At 41.8% G+C, this 16,122-nt stretch overlaps 2 protein-coding genes across 2 annotated transcripts; one reads left to right on the top strand and one right to left on the bottom strand.

The window, feature by feature from the left end:
- On the bottom strand, window positions 1–8,198 carry tent5d (terminal nucleotidyltransferase 5D). Its single transcript, XM_010771962.1, has 3 exons — window positions 7,986–8,198; window positions 5,425–5,739; window positions 1–5,103 (listed from the first exon to the last, which is right to left on the bottom strand). The coding sequence occupies exons 1-3, from the start codon at window positions 8,001–8,003 to the stop codon at window positions 1,531–1,533; spliced, it is 3,906 nt and encodes a 1,301-aa protein (XP_010770264.1). The 5' UTR covers window positions 8,004–8,198; the 3' UTR covers window positions 1–1,530.
- Window positions 8,199–9,800: 1,602 nt separating this feature from the next.
- LOC104946181 (charged multivesicular body protein 1b-like) lies at window positions 9,801–15,787 on the top strand. Its single transcript, XM_010771961.1, has 8 exons — window positions 9,801–9,934; window positions 10,259–10,356; window positions 10,455–10,601; window positions 12,188–12,256; window positions 12,336–12,443; window positions 12,885–12,928; window positions 13,535–13,607; window positions 14,988–15,787. The coding sequence occupies exons 1-8, from the start codon at window positions 9,919–9,921 to the stop codon at window positions 15,033–15,035; spliced, it is 603 nt and encodes a 200-aa protein (XP_010770263.1). The 5' UTR covers window positions 9,801–9,918; the 3' UTR covers window positions 15,036–15,787.
- The last annotated feature ends 335 nt before the right edge of the window (window positions 15,788–16,122 follow it).

Here is a 16,122-nt window from a genome sequence, read left to right as displayed (position 1 = left end):
TTACATATCTGAAGGTTTTTTGAGTTACGCCTTTATTTTATCAAAATGTACATGAAGAAATTACAACAAAGGACTACATTAAAGAAGACATCAAAATGGGCAGCAATAACAGGGGTCAACAACTGAACACATACCCAACCCAACCCAACCCAGCCCCAGCCCATTAACACCCCCAGTGCAGTGAGATAAAGACAAGCCAATGATGTCTCACATTTAGGCACTTCATTTCCCTACCAAACCATCTTTGGTCATAGTTGCTGTTTGGCTTTGAACTTGGATTCAAAAGGTTTGAGGTGGATTTAAACTTGTTTCATGTTGATTCTGACTGTGGATTAGAGGATGCTGATTTATGCTGATAGGAGTCACAGAGATTTAAAATGCACTCCTTCAGTTTAGACAGATCTCAATTGGCCATGTTTAGAGGTGACCCAAAGATGGTTATAACCCTACCACCTCCATAGGGTAAACATTAACATTAAATAAATCAACACTAGATGGTACAGTACTTCACATGATTACAGAAAGGACTTCACAAGTCAAAGGAATCAAGCACTACATCTTAACACATTTTACCTGAAAACAATGCAGTGTATCTGCACACGATATACTGTAATCAATACACTATACAGTCTATTGCAAAGGCATTGTTGTTGGCATTTTTCTGTAGGAATTAACCAGTTTGTTTACCAATGAGTATTATCTTGGAAAGTTTTGCAAAAATAGATACATTTTTATTAAATTAAAAGCCTTCGCTTTGACTTCAGGATGTGGTCTACTCTACTGTATATATTAAGCTACTCATGCATCGTCTAACTGTGTTAATACAGTAAACAGCCTGCCAGTTGGTGTGCATGTGTGTACGTGTGGTGCATGCATGTTTGTGTGTTCTGATTAAAATACTGTACACACTGGTAGACCTGTCCCTTTAAGTATTTTTTTTCAGAGTACACCCCTTCAGTAAAGGATTAACAAAGTTACATGAAACTGTTTAAGAAGCATAGTAGTAACACAGTATTTGGCAGTGAGAGAACAGTCCTAATTTATCCATGCACAATATCAACCACAGGAAAGGTCCACATTCTGAACAAACCCATTAAGAACAACACAGTAAGAACATGAAAAGAGTGACAAGAATTCAAGAACCTGGAAGTGTGTGTTCTGTGTATGCATGTGTGTGTGCCTGTGAATGTTTTTGAATGTCAACAGCACAGTTGGTTTCCCAGGGAGACAAAAGGGCTATGACTCATGCAGTGCATAAAGCATTTTCTGGAATTTCGGCAATATTGGAAGAATTATTATTTTCCCACAAAGCCCAGATAATTACATTTAATCATATTAGAACCTTACAGAGTACTCAGGGAGTTTACTGTAAAAACCCACTCAATCCCACCCTCATAGGTCTATTATAGACCAAACAGTTTATCCCTGGATTATTTTTCCATTCTCCAGCTCTTTCCTCATGAAAAGCACCTTCTCCTTGCAAGATTGTGTGAGTTGTGTAATTATAATTTGTGTGTGTGTGTGTGTGTTTTAGACTAGTCCAGTCTGTGTGTGCAAGTGTAAGGGGTAGGGTTGGTAAAGCAGAGTTGATCCCGCTTGGGGTATGTAGTAGCTGCAGTAGCTGGGCTCTGCTAAATAGGGGGTATTGTGATCAGCAAGGTATGGGGCAGGCTGGTAGAAGCATGTCACATGGTCTGTGTTGGGGATAATGTTCTGCTCTCCCAGAACCTTCAGCGCCAGCACTGTGATCATGTTCAGAGTCTGACGCCTCTCATGTCCCATCAGGCACACTGTGCTGTCGTCGACCACGCGCCGCAGCGTCATCAGGTACTGGTACTTGCTCCTCTCCTCCCCAATAAAGTGGTTCTTCAAGTAGGACAGGATCTTCCTCTGCTGCTCCTGCACGTCAGGAAAATCGATGAAAAAGCGTGAGCACATGTAGCGCTCCAGTGTTTTTATCTCAGTCTCGCTGGCCGGTCGGTAGTCCCTGACCAACAGGTTGCTGTACTTGAGCAAGCCACCACCCCGGATCTCCTCTGGGTTTCTAGTAGCGATTAGGCGGTAGCGCAGGTGATCCATGGCTGCCTCAAAGTCACCGTACATGCTTTCTGCTAGGACCTCGACAGCAGGGACTGAGGCAGTTGCCTGAGGAGCGATGTACTGTTCAGGCATGACTGCATTTACCTTAGGGGCCTCTTTGTTCTCAGGCACAGGGCTGGATGCCTCATCGGCTTCTGGAGGGGCCAATTCCCCAGAGTCTTCAGACTGAGAGTGAGGAAGCACATGTGAGGTGGTGCCAGGAATTGTGATTGGAAAAGAGACTGGCTCTGAAACCTCAGGCAACGATGAGATATAATCGTGTTCCTTTTTATCCTCCAACTGTAGGATAGGATTTCCAGGCTGAGGGGAGGACTCTTTATTCTCATCCTCGCTGTCGGTTTTCTGTATCGAAGGCTCCATATGCGAAGATACCTGAGGTACAAGGTCCTCTGACTCCACCGGTGGAGTGAGGCAGAGGATGGGAGGGCTGAGGCAGGGGGAAGGCGGGCTAAGACAGACTGGAGTAGGGCTGAGGCTAAGCATAGTTGGGGTGAGGTACGGAGGGGAGCTGAGACAGGATGAGGTAGGGCTGAAACTCAGGGGTGGAGAGCTAAAGCTGGTCTCGAGGCTGACAGTGTTCAGTAGCGCAGATGAGAGGAAGTTAGAGGGAGGTGTTAGACATCGGGGAGGGCTGAGGATGGGGGGCGAGGGTGTGAAGCAGGGAGGGGAAAGACTGAGGAGGGGAGGGGTTGGACAGGGAACAGGAGGCGTGACAAGTGTGGTCTCTTGTGGGCTGTCAATCAGCTGACTAAAGTCCATCTTTTTGGTTTGTACTACTCTGATTTCATCTTCATCGCTGAGCTCAACTTCTGAGGTATGTACAGGTTCCTGGGTGTTGGAGGTGGATGTATTGGTGAGTGAAACTAACGTGTCCACTGAACAAAGCGGCTTTGATTGTCTGGGTGCAGGGACAGTTTCACTCATTGAAGGGTTGCTTTGCTCATCACAATGTGTGGATGGGGTCTCTTTTATGCTCTGAATACTTGTCTCACATGAACTCTCTGTGATTAGCTGACTGGAGGAGGGATCTTGAGCTAAATCAGAAAAGGGATCCACAGCAGTGGTGGAGATTATATCAGGGGCTGGATCAGAAGTAAGGCCTATGTCACAAGCAAGGTTACTGGGAGGGGTGGATTGATGCTCAGGGTTTGTTTTCGTAGAGTTACCGGTTGTTGGGGTAGTTGTAGGGTCTGAACTGGGCTTTGGGTCGGATACTATCTCAGGTTCAGGGCTAGGGCAAGGGTTTGGATCTACGACAGATTCGCTATCAGAGACTTGATGTGGGTCACTATTGGGGGATACCTTCCTACACATCCTCCGAGGGGGTTTGGGAGAGATGTGTTTAAGCACCACCATGTGAGCAAGTCTCTCTGAGGCCTTACATGAGGGAGAAGAGGAGGTCTTTTTGTCAGAAACAAGGCTGGGCGGTGCAGGTAAACCATCCTGAGTATCTGGAGGGCTTTCAGCTTCAAGTGTGCTAGGTGTTTTATCTGAATTATCTGTGTCAAGTGTGCTGTGAATCTCTGCTGTATCTTGTGTACTGGCAGGCTTTGTGTTGTCAAGAAAAAGGGATATAGAAGAGGTGGAGCAGGAACAATCAATACCCTGTGTGTTGTCTATGTTTGTAGCTTCTGATGCTATGATATTTTCTGTCATTTCTCTTATTCCCATCTCATCTTTTCTCTCTTCTTGCTCAACTGTCTCTGTTTCTTCTTGTCTCTCTTCTTCTACCTGTGTCTCTATCTGTGCAGGTGAAGATGTGCTGGAGTCAGGAGCAGTCAAATGTTGCATTTTATCTTTCTCATCGTTACTCTGATCCTCACTGAAACACTCAGAGAAGTCTGCTCTGTGACATTCTTCTGCCAGGTTTAGAGACTCTGCCTGGGTTTTGTTTGAGCTTTTTGGCGACTCGGAGTGTGCCATCTGTTCTGTGAGTTCCTCTCCTTCATCAGGGGGTTTTGTGTGGTTGGATTGTTCTTTCTGGACAGAGAGTTCCTGGTGATTTGAATGTGCTGGTTGTTGGTCATCACAGGGCTGGGTTGGCTCTGACATTTCTACCGTTGTTGGACATTTGGTGATGTCTGGGAGCTCTGGCTCGTGTCTGAGTTCAATCTGGTTTGGTGGTTCAGAATTCTTAGAGGTTTGTTTCTCTTCTGACAAAGGTTTTGGTGAAGTCTGGTCAGAATTCTCAGAGGTTTGTTTCTCTTCTGACAAAGGTTTTGATGAAGTCTGGTCAGAATTCTCAGAGGTTTGTTTCTCTTCTGACAAAAGTTTTGGTAAAGTCTGGTCAGAATTCTCCGAGGTTTGTTTCTCTTCTGACAAAGGTTTTGGTAAAGTCTGGTCAGAATTCTCAGAGGTTTGTTTCTCTTGTGACAAAAGTTTTGGTAAAGTCTGGTCAGAAAAGCTGAATGTTTCTTTGTGTTCTGACGCTTCTTTCAGCTCAACAGGTTTTATGCCTTTGTTGTCTTTCTCCACTTCGGAGTCTTTCGTCTGGTTGGACTGTTCAATTTGTTGTGTATTGGGTACAGTGTTGGACTGCTTTTCATGTACCTCATCTCTCTGTTGTGTCTGGCTGATCTGAGCCTCTGCTTTGATGGAGAAGTCTTTACCAGAGGCATTTTCTGTTTTCGGGGCAGTAAGTTCTCTGAGCAGAGACGAAGAATCTTTTTTCTGATTCTCTGCAGGCTGCTCCCTAAGTTCACCAGTTTTCATTTTCTGCTGCAACTCCTGCTGCATGTAGGACTCGAGAAGACGATCCAGAATGATCTGAAAGGAGTCAACGCTAAACTCAAACTGTCGCCTCAGCGTGCTTACAAATTTGAGCTCCAGGTTTTTGCCGCTGTTGTTAGAGAGCGAGATGAGGCTCCAGCGGTCGTGCTCATTGAAGACCTTGACCATTTTCTGGACGTAGGCTTCCTTCATTGTTGCGCTGCTTATCCGCTCTCGATTGACCCCAGCAGGTAGGCAGTCCAGCAAACAGCTCAGTACTGACTCTTTGATCACCTTAGAGAAGAAAAGGTCAAAACATGACAGAACAAGTTATGACTAGAATTTGGGGATGCTTCTATCATTGAAATTAACATTTGAAGAATGTGATATTAAGGCCAATGCCATTGATTCACCATACAAAACAAGATGTTCTACAGTTAAATGAAGGTAGGGATAACAGAAAAATCATTATCAATGTAGCACTATAAAAATCTATTTTTCAACACCCTGAGATAGAAGACGTGCTCAAGGATGGCTCAGCAAAATGAATGCTGGTTAAGGCTCCACTCATATTCCATTTATCTGCTTTCATTTCCTAACAAGCAGTAATCATACCTGGAACTCCTCCTGACTGGGCAACTCCACTCCGAAGATGACGTCCAGGTCCTTGTAGCTCGTTCCGTTGTCTCGGACGAGGACGTGGCTAGCCGTGGATCCGTTCAGACGAATATCTCTCACTGTGATTCCCTGCTTCTGCAGCCTGGCCCGCACAGCCATGATGATGTCTCGAGGACGCAGCTCCAACGTGGGGAAGTTCCCGCGGCCGTGGATTGGAACCACCTCTGACAGAACCTGATGGAGGACCTCTACCTGCTCAGCGTTCAGGCATTGGAACCGCTGACTGGATTTAGTTTCAGTCATGCTGCTGCCCTGAAGGGAGAAGAAGGAGGATGACAAGATTTTATTACAAGTCACCAACCAATTCTGAGTTAACTCTGTCATTCTCTTTGTCTCGCACACACACACATTGCTCACACGCATAAACACACTCCCTGCCAGTCTGCTGTCTGCAAGTCACAGCTTGGCTGACAGCTTTTCAAAAATGCTAATGTGACTGCTTTGTTGACATGCTGACACATGGAGGGGTCCACGTAGATGTGATTTGCATGAATATTTATCCACAGCTCAACCAGATCGCAACAAAGGAAGAGGAAGAGTTTGACTGGAATCACACCAATTAGTTCCTTTATTTTTACCCAATCACAGTCATACCTGAATCAGTTCAATTTTTAAGAAAGAAAAAATACCAGATAATGCATTCTTCGATAAGAACGTATGGAGTATATAATTGAAATGACATGTAAGGGCCGAGCACATCTTTGTTTATTGATTGTTTCCACCAGAGGCGCAAGGGTTAAGCTGAATGAGTCATCTCCAGCAGACTGCATTAATCACACCAACGTCACTAATTAAAGACACACATCTGTTTCTGTGTCCGTGTGAAGCACATTATTTGTGTACATAACAAACAATGGCTCTTGCGCACACTCCTCTGAGTGCAGTGCAGACAAGGTTGTTTTATATAACACCTTTATAAATCGTAACACAAATTGGAACAAAGTGGGATTTAATATCAGCCAATTATGTTTGTTAGGCTTCGTAATCCTCCTCCTGGCAGTTACGCACACAGCCTCTGCATCCAGACTCCATCTATCAATCTCTACAAACTAGATCTATTCTTCAAGTCAGTCAGTAGAGGAACATGCAAACGTCTTGAGTGCGTCTGAGTGTGCAACTGTGGTTCATGGCAGCCCATTATGAGCTTTTGTTTGTTTTAATCAATAGATGTCAGTCAGTGCTGTGGCTGAATGCTGCTGATTACTATGATTTGTCAATACCAGCAGGGTAGACATTGGGATACTAATGGGCAGTAATGGGATGCTTTCAGGTCAGTTTGTCAGGCATCAGAGAGCGATACTCTGTGATAACCACAAACAATCTACCAGGAAGTGTTTATGAGTCTTCTAAACTGTGTTGCGTACATTTCAGCTGGAAAACGGCACTTAATTTAGCCTCCAAACTCACTGTAAAACCACTTAATAGCTTTCCAGAAGACAGAAAGGTTGAGTCTGAGAACACAAAGCTCTATCCTCTCTGTGCCACACTTTAACAAGGTGGACTTCAAGTTGCAAAAAAAACGTAATCATACATCCAGAGGCAATAAATATAGTCCCAGTTGTTGACACTGGTCATTAAACAATGGCTGGAGGAGGCAGAGAGGCAGAGAGGCACTGCGGGACTGTTTTCAAGCTAGCCCCTGTATCTCCCCCTCCCCTTTCGCACTCTTCTGCAAACTTGCAGCCTGAGTGACTCATCCAGGCGTATCGGCTCAGCTCGCACATAATCTATGGCCATTGAAAGCCCAGCACATACAGAGGGTCTCGTATTCACTGAGCTAACAACACAAACAAAGACGCTCTGTAGACTCAGGCTGCCGTCTCTGGTATACACTTTTTACAGCAGAATAAATACAGGAAACAAACAATGATGTCCTGTTTATAGAAAACTATGGAAAAATGGCAATGTGTCCCAGACTTTTTATTATTATTAATATAATACAGTGATATTATATGTTTGTCTCTCCCATTTACTTAAACAGTTATGATGAACTTGGGGTAATGCTGTTAAAGAAGGAAACAACTCAGTCTTTGTTGTGTACACCCACCAAATGCATTTACAATGCCTGCACACCACACATTTAGTCTTACATATTTGGAGTTTAGAATATTTTAAATAGTAGCCTACTGCTAAACTTGTACATGGGCAATACTTCTAAAAAGATAAATAATAAGAGTTGTTACCCCATAAAAATAACCAGGCTTTAGTTTTGTAGCTTCTGGTTCACAGTCCACTAATGTCTTACATTTAGTGGAGTGATAACGAGCACTGCTGAATGCACTCTGCCCCGCTGATCTTCACTCTAATCACCTAATCACGCATTTACTCACTCCTGGGACACCAGGTGAGGGCAATTAACCGCAATTAAGTGCCTGGCAGAATAAAGGGCACACTTCTGAGCTCCAGGATTTAAAGCACATTATAAACACAGCATGTAAGCTTCAGACAAACACAAAAAAAGTAAAATATCCAAACTTTACAGAACTGAATGTCCGTACCTGTTGTTGCTGTGGCATTTGAGGGAGCGACTGTCTCCCGGTTTGATAGTAGAACCTCCTCCGAGCTTCAGGTCCCGACAGTGACTGGCTTTGTTTCTCTTCTCAAGTCCCTACACTCTCCGGTGAGGCTCGGTGCTGATGTGTCCCTTATAACGCATACGAGAGTACTATTTGTCCGCGAGTTCATCCGGGCGCTGTCCAGGAGCTCGCTTGGTGCTGAAGTGAAGACTGAAATGAGTCCTCGCGCTCTTGTTTTCTCCTCCGGCCGCCCGGAGCGTAACGCAGTTTCCATAGCGACCTGCCGTCATTCAGTTATGACTGGGCGTGTGTGTGTGTGTGTGTGTGTGTGTGTGTGTGTGTGTGTGTGTGTGTGTGTGTGTGTGTGTGTGTGTGTGTGTGTGTGTGTGTGTGTGTGTGTGTGTGTAAGTAGGCTACAACAATGATGGTGTAGTGTGTTTTGGGCGTTAACAGACATATAATATAATTCGAAAACATTTTTAACAGCCCCTTGTGTATCCTTATTGTAAATAAAAGTTGAAAAAGCGGGCTAAATTCAAGACAGAGAGAGGGAACTTTTAGCTAAAGTAGGCCTAGCCTTTAGGATAGACAAACAAGTATTAGGCCTATTTGTATTTGCTTGCTCCTTGTTTGTGGGAGTCAAAATGGACAGTATAAAGGACTACTATGTTATTATGCAGCTAACTGAAACCTCTAATGAGACAATGTATTTTGTATTTATTTCTACAACACTTTTCATTCACTTGTTCACTGTCCCTAACGCTCACATTGTATCCAGTGCTGTGTCCGACTATATCATCAGCACATACAGTATGAGTCATCCAAGCTGCTCGCCCCCCCCCCCACCTCCTGGCCCAGCCGTTAATCCCAGTCCCTTTCGACTGGCACACCGGAACCTTTCTCTCTGGACAACCGATGATCCCTATTTTCCGCATGATGCATTTTATTGCTGTCTCTTTCAACAACAATTAGCCTATAAAGCCCTCTTTCATTTTTTCCATCAGGCCAGTCCAAATTATTGTTTTTCCATGTCCAACCCAAAAAACAAGGTTACAGATGTCACATTCTCGTAAATGCATCATCAACATTGTGAAAGAAACGTCATTAAAAAGCAAGGCGCTGTAGAAAAGGTCAATTTACTCCCTCACAAAAAAAGAACAAATGACGTCACTAGACGTGTACCACAACCTACCGATACTGGGTACAAACCGGGTACAAACTATTTTTAGCTTGGATGGAACTTGTCTGCTTTGGACACGCGCGCCCGTCCACCTCTCAAACGGGCGTGACGTAGAAGGCGCGGGCACGCCATGCAAAATCGTGACCATCCATGGTGACGACGGTGAGGGGTAGACAGAAGTTTTATTCAAAGATAAAAGTTTGATCAAGATGGTTCACATGCCGTTGTCTAGCGACTAAATCCAGACGCATTTCTGGCGATTCTATCCATTAAGGACTATATTAAGCACACACATCATCGTACACATATGTTGAATTCGTGTAATTTATTTAAAGGTAACTGACATGCTATTATAATGCAAAACAGTTCAAATATGAAGGAAACACCTTGAGTAGTCGCCTACTTGTAACAGCTTAGAGGCGGTATACAAATGTGTTTCTTACCTATATATGTTGACAAAGCTCTACCAAAGTAAGAATATGTTCATATTATAAAATAAGACACACTCGCTTTGGCATCAAGACCAATGCGATAACGTTACTGCCGCTCTGTCTAGGTGCTTTTAAGCAAAAGCGGAAGTACGCTTAGGGGAATTCTCTCGGCTCAAGTGGCGAAGATACACCAGTTTGAAAAAACCAAAACAAACATCTCTGGGAAATAAGTCACTGACTGGATGCTACTTTGTATCTGTTCATAAGCAGGACAGAGTTTTTGTCACTGAAAAAGACCTTCATCATGTCGAATATGGAGAGTATCCTTTCCTGGGAAGTCTGACATGCATATCGGTAGAAACAGTTACCTCGTGAGAGTGTTAGCTAACCAAATGTAAGCTTGGTTTGCTAGCTAACAGCTAGTAACTTCTGCCCAGTCATTCAACTACGAACGAAAACAGTGATGGGTTTGCTAGTAGCTTACATTTTCACTTGTATAGGAAAAACAAGGTAACTTGCCTGCACTGATTTGGGTTAGCTCAATGTTTTTACAGTTTATATTCAAGCCGCCTAAAAATGCATTTCTCATTCAATGTAAAACCATTAGCCTACTTAAATAAACAATTCCTTGACTAACCATGCAGAACAACTGTTCAACCTCAAGATTGCCACAAAGGAGCTACAACGCAACTCCAAGAAATGTGACAAAGAGGAAAAGGCAGAAAAGGCTAAAGTGAAGCAGGTGCTTATTTCTATGTACTTATGAAAGACCATTGGCTACAGTGCAGCTATATGTTGTATTATGTATGTTTATGTACTCCTCTTCTGTTTGTCTCTCAGGCTATCCAGAAGGGTAACATGGAGGCAGCTAAGATCCATGCAGAGAACGCCATCCGTCAGAAGCACCAGTCTCTTAACTTCCTGAGGACGAGTGCACGTGTGGATGCTGTGGCTTCCAGGGTCCAGACTGCTGTCACCATGAACCAGGTCAGAAGTTCAAGTCAATGCTTTGTCAAAGATCTGCCTTCATTTCTTTTTGGTAAAGCAGGTAAAAATGACAACCATAACGAAAACATGCCCAACCTATTTACTGCAGTCATGTAATCATTTTTAAAGATAAGCTCTTGTACAGAGATAATTTGATTTAGAAAGAAATTGCACAATGTGACTTGACAATATGACTTGCTTGATTAATATTGTTTTCAATTGTTGTTATCATTATTTGTGTGGTGTTTGCTACCAAAATTAAACCCTTATTTGTAATCCCTAACCTGGTACAGATTTAGTAAATATGGTTGTTCATATGGTAAAAAGTAACTTAGTTCATTAACTCAAGTATGAGGTCAAGATAATGAGGTACTTTTACTTTATGTAAGTATTTTCACTTAATGCTGCATTATAGTTTTGGAGCACTTACAGGCAAATATTGCACTTGTTCATGCACTAGATTTATTTGGTACCTTTAGTTACTTTTGACAGATTTAGGTTATTAATAGAAAATATGATTAATTAAAAGTGATTGTATTACTATAGGTTAAACTACCCAGCGATAAATGAAGTTCTTAGAATGAGCTTCACTTTTACTAGCTGCAACATAAAAGGGATAGTCAAATCATTGCTTATTTATTTATAATACAATAACATAATGTATATGATTGTGAAACATGTCATTTTACACATGATTACTTTAACTTTTGTAATATATGTAGATGCTAATACCTTTACTTAGAGTGGCCCTATTATGCTTGTTGGGGGTTTTCCCTTTCATTTAGCGTCATATAGGTTTTTATGCATGTAAATGGTCTGCAAAGGCTAAAATCCCAAAGTGTCTCTCTCTTCAACCTTCAAAATATGTCGTATTCAAAGTTGATATGTTGAATTATACATCATAATTGAGATCTTTAAGAGCTTCATAATGTAACCATCACAGGGTAAAAAGTCAGAAAGTAGGCACTTACTCATTTTATGATTCTACACAAAAGAAACAGGGAGAGGAAGAAGGAGAAAAAGGGTCTGGCAGACATGCAAACAAAAAGCCACCAATTACATAATGTCATTAGCTCTGCTGCAGACTGAGGCTATTACCTTCTTGCCCGTATGAGACTGACCTGCCTCTTGAAATAGCTTTCATTCAGGTTCACTACAGGGCAGGCATCATTTCACAGAATAGAACCTAATAGCGTCTATAGAATTGGAGGCAGGGTATAGCTGAAAAACACCTCTTTATGTTGTTGTAATGTACGTCTCATAAAACATGAACACAATAGCACTGATGAAAGACCCCTCCACCATAATATCATCAACTATTGGTAAATTGGTTTTGACAAGATTAATCAGCATCATCTGTGAAATATCAAGGATGAGAGTTAGTCATAACAAATGATCTGTTTAAAGAGCTTAAAGTGACACCTAGTGGAAATACAGGGTAACAGCACTTCAAACTTTGCCCCATTAAATCCTTCTCCCTGAGCGACCTCAAATACTGATCCTGTTTTTAATGAGACAAATTAGACCAATAAGAAGTATGAAGACCACAGAGGCTTTAATACTCAATGCGATGTGTTTTTGCCCAGGTGTCTAAATCCATGTCTGGAGTGGTCAAGTCTATGGATGCTACACTCAAAAGCATGAACTTGGAGAAGGTAAAAACATTTCACATGACAAAGGGAAACAAATATGACAATTTTTGGACTGTTGTTCAGTATCTATGTTTCTCGATAGATCTCTGCTTTAATGGACAAGTTTGAAAACCAGTTTGAAACTCTGGACGTGCAGACGGCTCAGATGGAGGACACCATGGGAAACACCACCACTCTGACAACTCCTCAGGTGAGAAGCCCTCCTACACGCAGGGATACCTCGTTCATGCAGCCACACCTAAAGGGATAGTTGGCATTATTTGGAGTGGGGTTAGAATTAAAGTCTGTTTTTGTTTATTGAAGAATAACTAGCAAATGTTAAGCCTCTCTCAAAAAAGCTTTAACTTAGACAGCTCATGACTTCAAACACTCTGTGTACTTATTACCCTCCTTATTTTAAGGTAGTGGCTCTTGCAAATACACAATCTTGACAGTGTTGTATGAGGTACTTTATAGTTAGTGTATAATGTATAATTAGCCACCTTAAAAAAGAATCCCACTATCAAAATCTACCATACACTGACTATGGATAAGACCCTAACATACCTTTTTAATCCCATCATTATTCCCACAAAAAATCCTTAAATATGTTTTCTATTTTTAAATGAGTGTTCTCTTGGTTGGTCTGTAGAATGAAGTGGATACACTGCTGCATGAGATGGCTGATGAAGCAGGGTGAGTATGGTCCATACCTCCAAACAATTAACAGTAATGGCAACAACAAATGCATTGATAGGAGAAAAACATAAATGCAGGGACTTCAAAAATTATGTACTAACTTTTTTAAGTAGACTAATAAAACTATTATGCAAAATCCACTTTTGTATATTTTTTTTGCCAGCAGTATGTGTCTCCTCTATGTTAAGAGATTCGGAAAAAATATGATCTCTCTTTTTATCCTGATCCATCTATAACAAAAAATGATTTTGGCCACTTTGTGTTGTCACAAGGTTTTTTTGGGTTGTGGAACAATTAACCAATCACCAACCAGTGACACTCGCCCTGAACACCTGAATCTCCTCCTAGAGCACCATTGTGTCTTTTATTAAAAAATATCTTGCAGAGGGGCGTGGCCAGTCTGTTCGGTATTTTGAGCAAAATCCTTCAGAGACATGTTTTGTAAATATCTGAGACCTATAATATATTGTTGAAATAGAGTATAATAGGGGACCTTTAACAAATGAGAAGCTGTACTAAGCTTTATTTAAATGACGTTAAGAGCTAAGCAGCCAAGCAAATCTCATGGTGAAAGTGTTCCTATTTTCCCTTTTCCTTTTTTAGGTTGGATCTTCACCTGGAGCTTCCTGCAGGCCACACTTCCTCAATGGCTTCATCTGTGGCGTCTACAGAGCAGGTAACACACCCGTTCTTCTGCTGTAGCTATTTTTGGTGTGTTTGTATACAGATTTTCTTTATTGTCATATTGTCTATGAAAGGTGTCTCTCTAACATTTATCTGTAAGGACAGTCTCTATAATCAGCTAGAATGATGTACAGTAGGTGTTATTTTTAAATGTCACAATGACCGTAGACAATAGAATACACGGACCCTTCTTTAACACACTCCTGCAGTTCAGAACACTTTTCCCTGTCATTGTGTATGCTCATCGTCTTCAAAAAGGAACTGTATCACTATAAATAACCCACGGCCTGTGGTGGAGCTGTGGGTCTTCACGGATACTGTGACACAGAAGCAGTGTTTATTCAGCCTTCTTCATCCAAACAATGACTGTGTGGAACATTGTGGTCATAAGGCGGCAAAGTGGAATATGTGGCAGGAAGTGTTTGAGTTCTCCCTTAAGATGTTTTGATACATTTTCCAGTTTGACAAGCCACAATTGGATTCCATTGTAACCAACATACTTCAGTCTGTTCACATCTGTTTTTTGTGAAGGACAGCTACACGTCACGCCTTCACCTTTAAAGCCTACAGCAGTTGCGGGATATTCTAAGAACTATAGATTTCACCACGAGCCTCACTGTGCATATCGCATTGTGTTTTTTTTATTGAATTGTCTAAGTATTTAATTAACTTTATAGACAAAATCAGAACAGAGACTGTAATGGCAAAAATGTCCCCATTGAAACACATTCAGATTGAATCCAGTGGCCATTACAAAGCATAGCACAATCTACATATGAGTCTCATTCACACTCGTACCGGCACATAGAAACGTGTATATATATGAAACCATCATCACACATTTGTATATACACTCTTATTCTGCAGCTGCTTTAACACCTGAATTTTCCTACGGGGATAAATAAAGGTCCTTCTTATCTACATCTCATTACAACATTATTCTATTATATCAGGCTTTTCATCTAGAAATCTGGCTTCAAATTTATAGTTTTTGCTAGTTTCAACCAACCATCTTCTCATGTTTGCTCTATGAGCCAAATACAGGCTTTAAAGTTAATAATCCCGCCAAGAATTACCATATACCGAAAAAATACCCTTACCATTTAGTATACAGAAAATAATAAAGACATTTAGTTTTTTTATAATAACTGGTATATTAGGATTAACATTCTGAAAATACATTAATAATCGGTTGTGAAAATAAGAACTAAAGATTGTATTCAGTTATAAATAAATAAAATGGCAGTTTTTGTTGTAGAAATAGGAAATCTAAGAGCAACTCATTTGAAGAGAGTCACGGAGGTAAAGCATTTTTGTATAGAGCTGCCGAATGTTTTTTTCTGACTGTTTTCCTGTTCTGTGTTGTTATCAGGACGAGCTGTCCCAGAGGCTGTCCCGACTGCGAGACCAGGTGTCATAATGATGTCCAAACATCACAAGACCGGGAGGAAGGAGAAGAGACAGGGGGTGAAGAAGCAGAGAACAAACAGAAAGTGGTGCCGTTTGTCTGAAAGCTCTGTGGTAAAGGTTTGCTCTGTTGTGAGAATGAAAGGAGCTGAATACCAGCAGAGAGGGAGCGAGAGGAGGAAGCAGGACCTCTGCTGTCCTGTGACCTACTGCATCACCTGCAGCGTTTCTATAATAATACTAATTTGCACACTCCTATTTAACATGTATTGTGATTATTTATTAGCTCAGCAATAACACGGCTGTGCTGCATTTTATTTTTTTATTCCTTGGAAGTATTTGTAAATGGTATTTTTTTGCGCACATTTTTGAGAATTAAGCAATTGTGTACTACTTAATAGCTATTACCTCATTCTAAGGTGGTTGACCACCATGTATATAATGTAAGATTACATTATTTATGTACCTATTTATATATGAACTGACTGATTGGTAAGAGAGCATGTTTGTATTGTAACGGTAATGTCCTACCTGCATGACTGAGGATGTGAGTCGAATCCTGTTTTGGCTGTAGTGCTAAAACTAATGTATTTATTTATTTATTATTTATTTTGTTGTGTTGTATGATAGGGCTCATCATCTATGTTTGCCTGGAACCTGCTTTATAAAAAGCTGCAATAAAGCTGATTGTCTGCATGTAGCACTTAAGGCTCACTGTGCGCTTTTATGCAAAGATTGAATGTCAATTAAAAACATTAAAACGTGTTTTACCTGTCAGTTTATAGCCTTGTTTTGTGCATCCCTGTCCCCCCTCTTTCCATCCTCCCCCCCCCTTTCTCTCCCCAACAGGGAACAGATGAGAGGTCAAAGGTGTCACCTGTAGAGGAAGCGGCCCTCTGCCGCTCGCATGCCACTGCCTCATTACACACACACACATGCACACACAGTTCAGCATATCCCAGGGGGAGGCGGGACTCAGCTGGGAGCCATTACAGGTGCTCTCTACATACACACACACACACACACACACACACACACACACACACACACACACACACACACACACACACACACACACACACGCACACGCACACGCACAC

This window comes from Notothenia coriiceps, unplaced genomic scaffold (assembly GCF_000735185.1).
Source record: "Notothenia coriiceps isolate Sejong01 unplaced genomic scaffold, NC01 NC01_scaffold00010734, whole genome shotgun sequence".
NCBI classification, from domain to species: Eukaryota; Metazoa; Chordata; class Actinopteri; order Perciformes; family Nototheniidae; genus Notothenia; species Notothenia coriiceps.
This window is presented reverse-complemented; position numbering and strand designations above follow the sequence as displayed.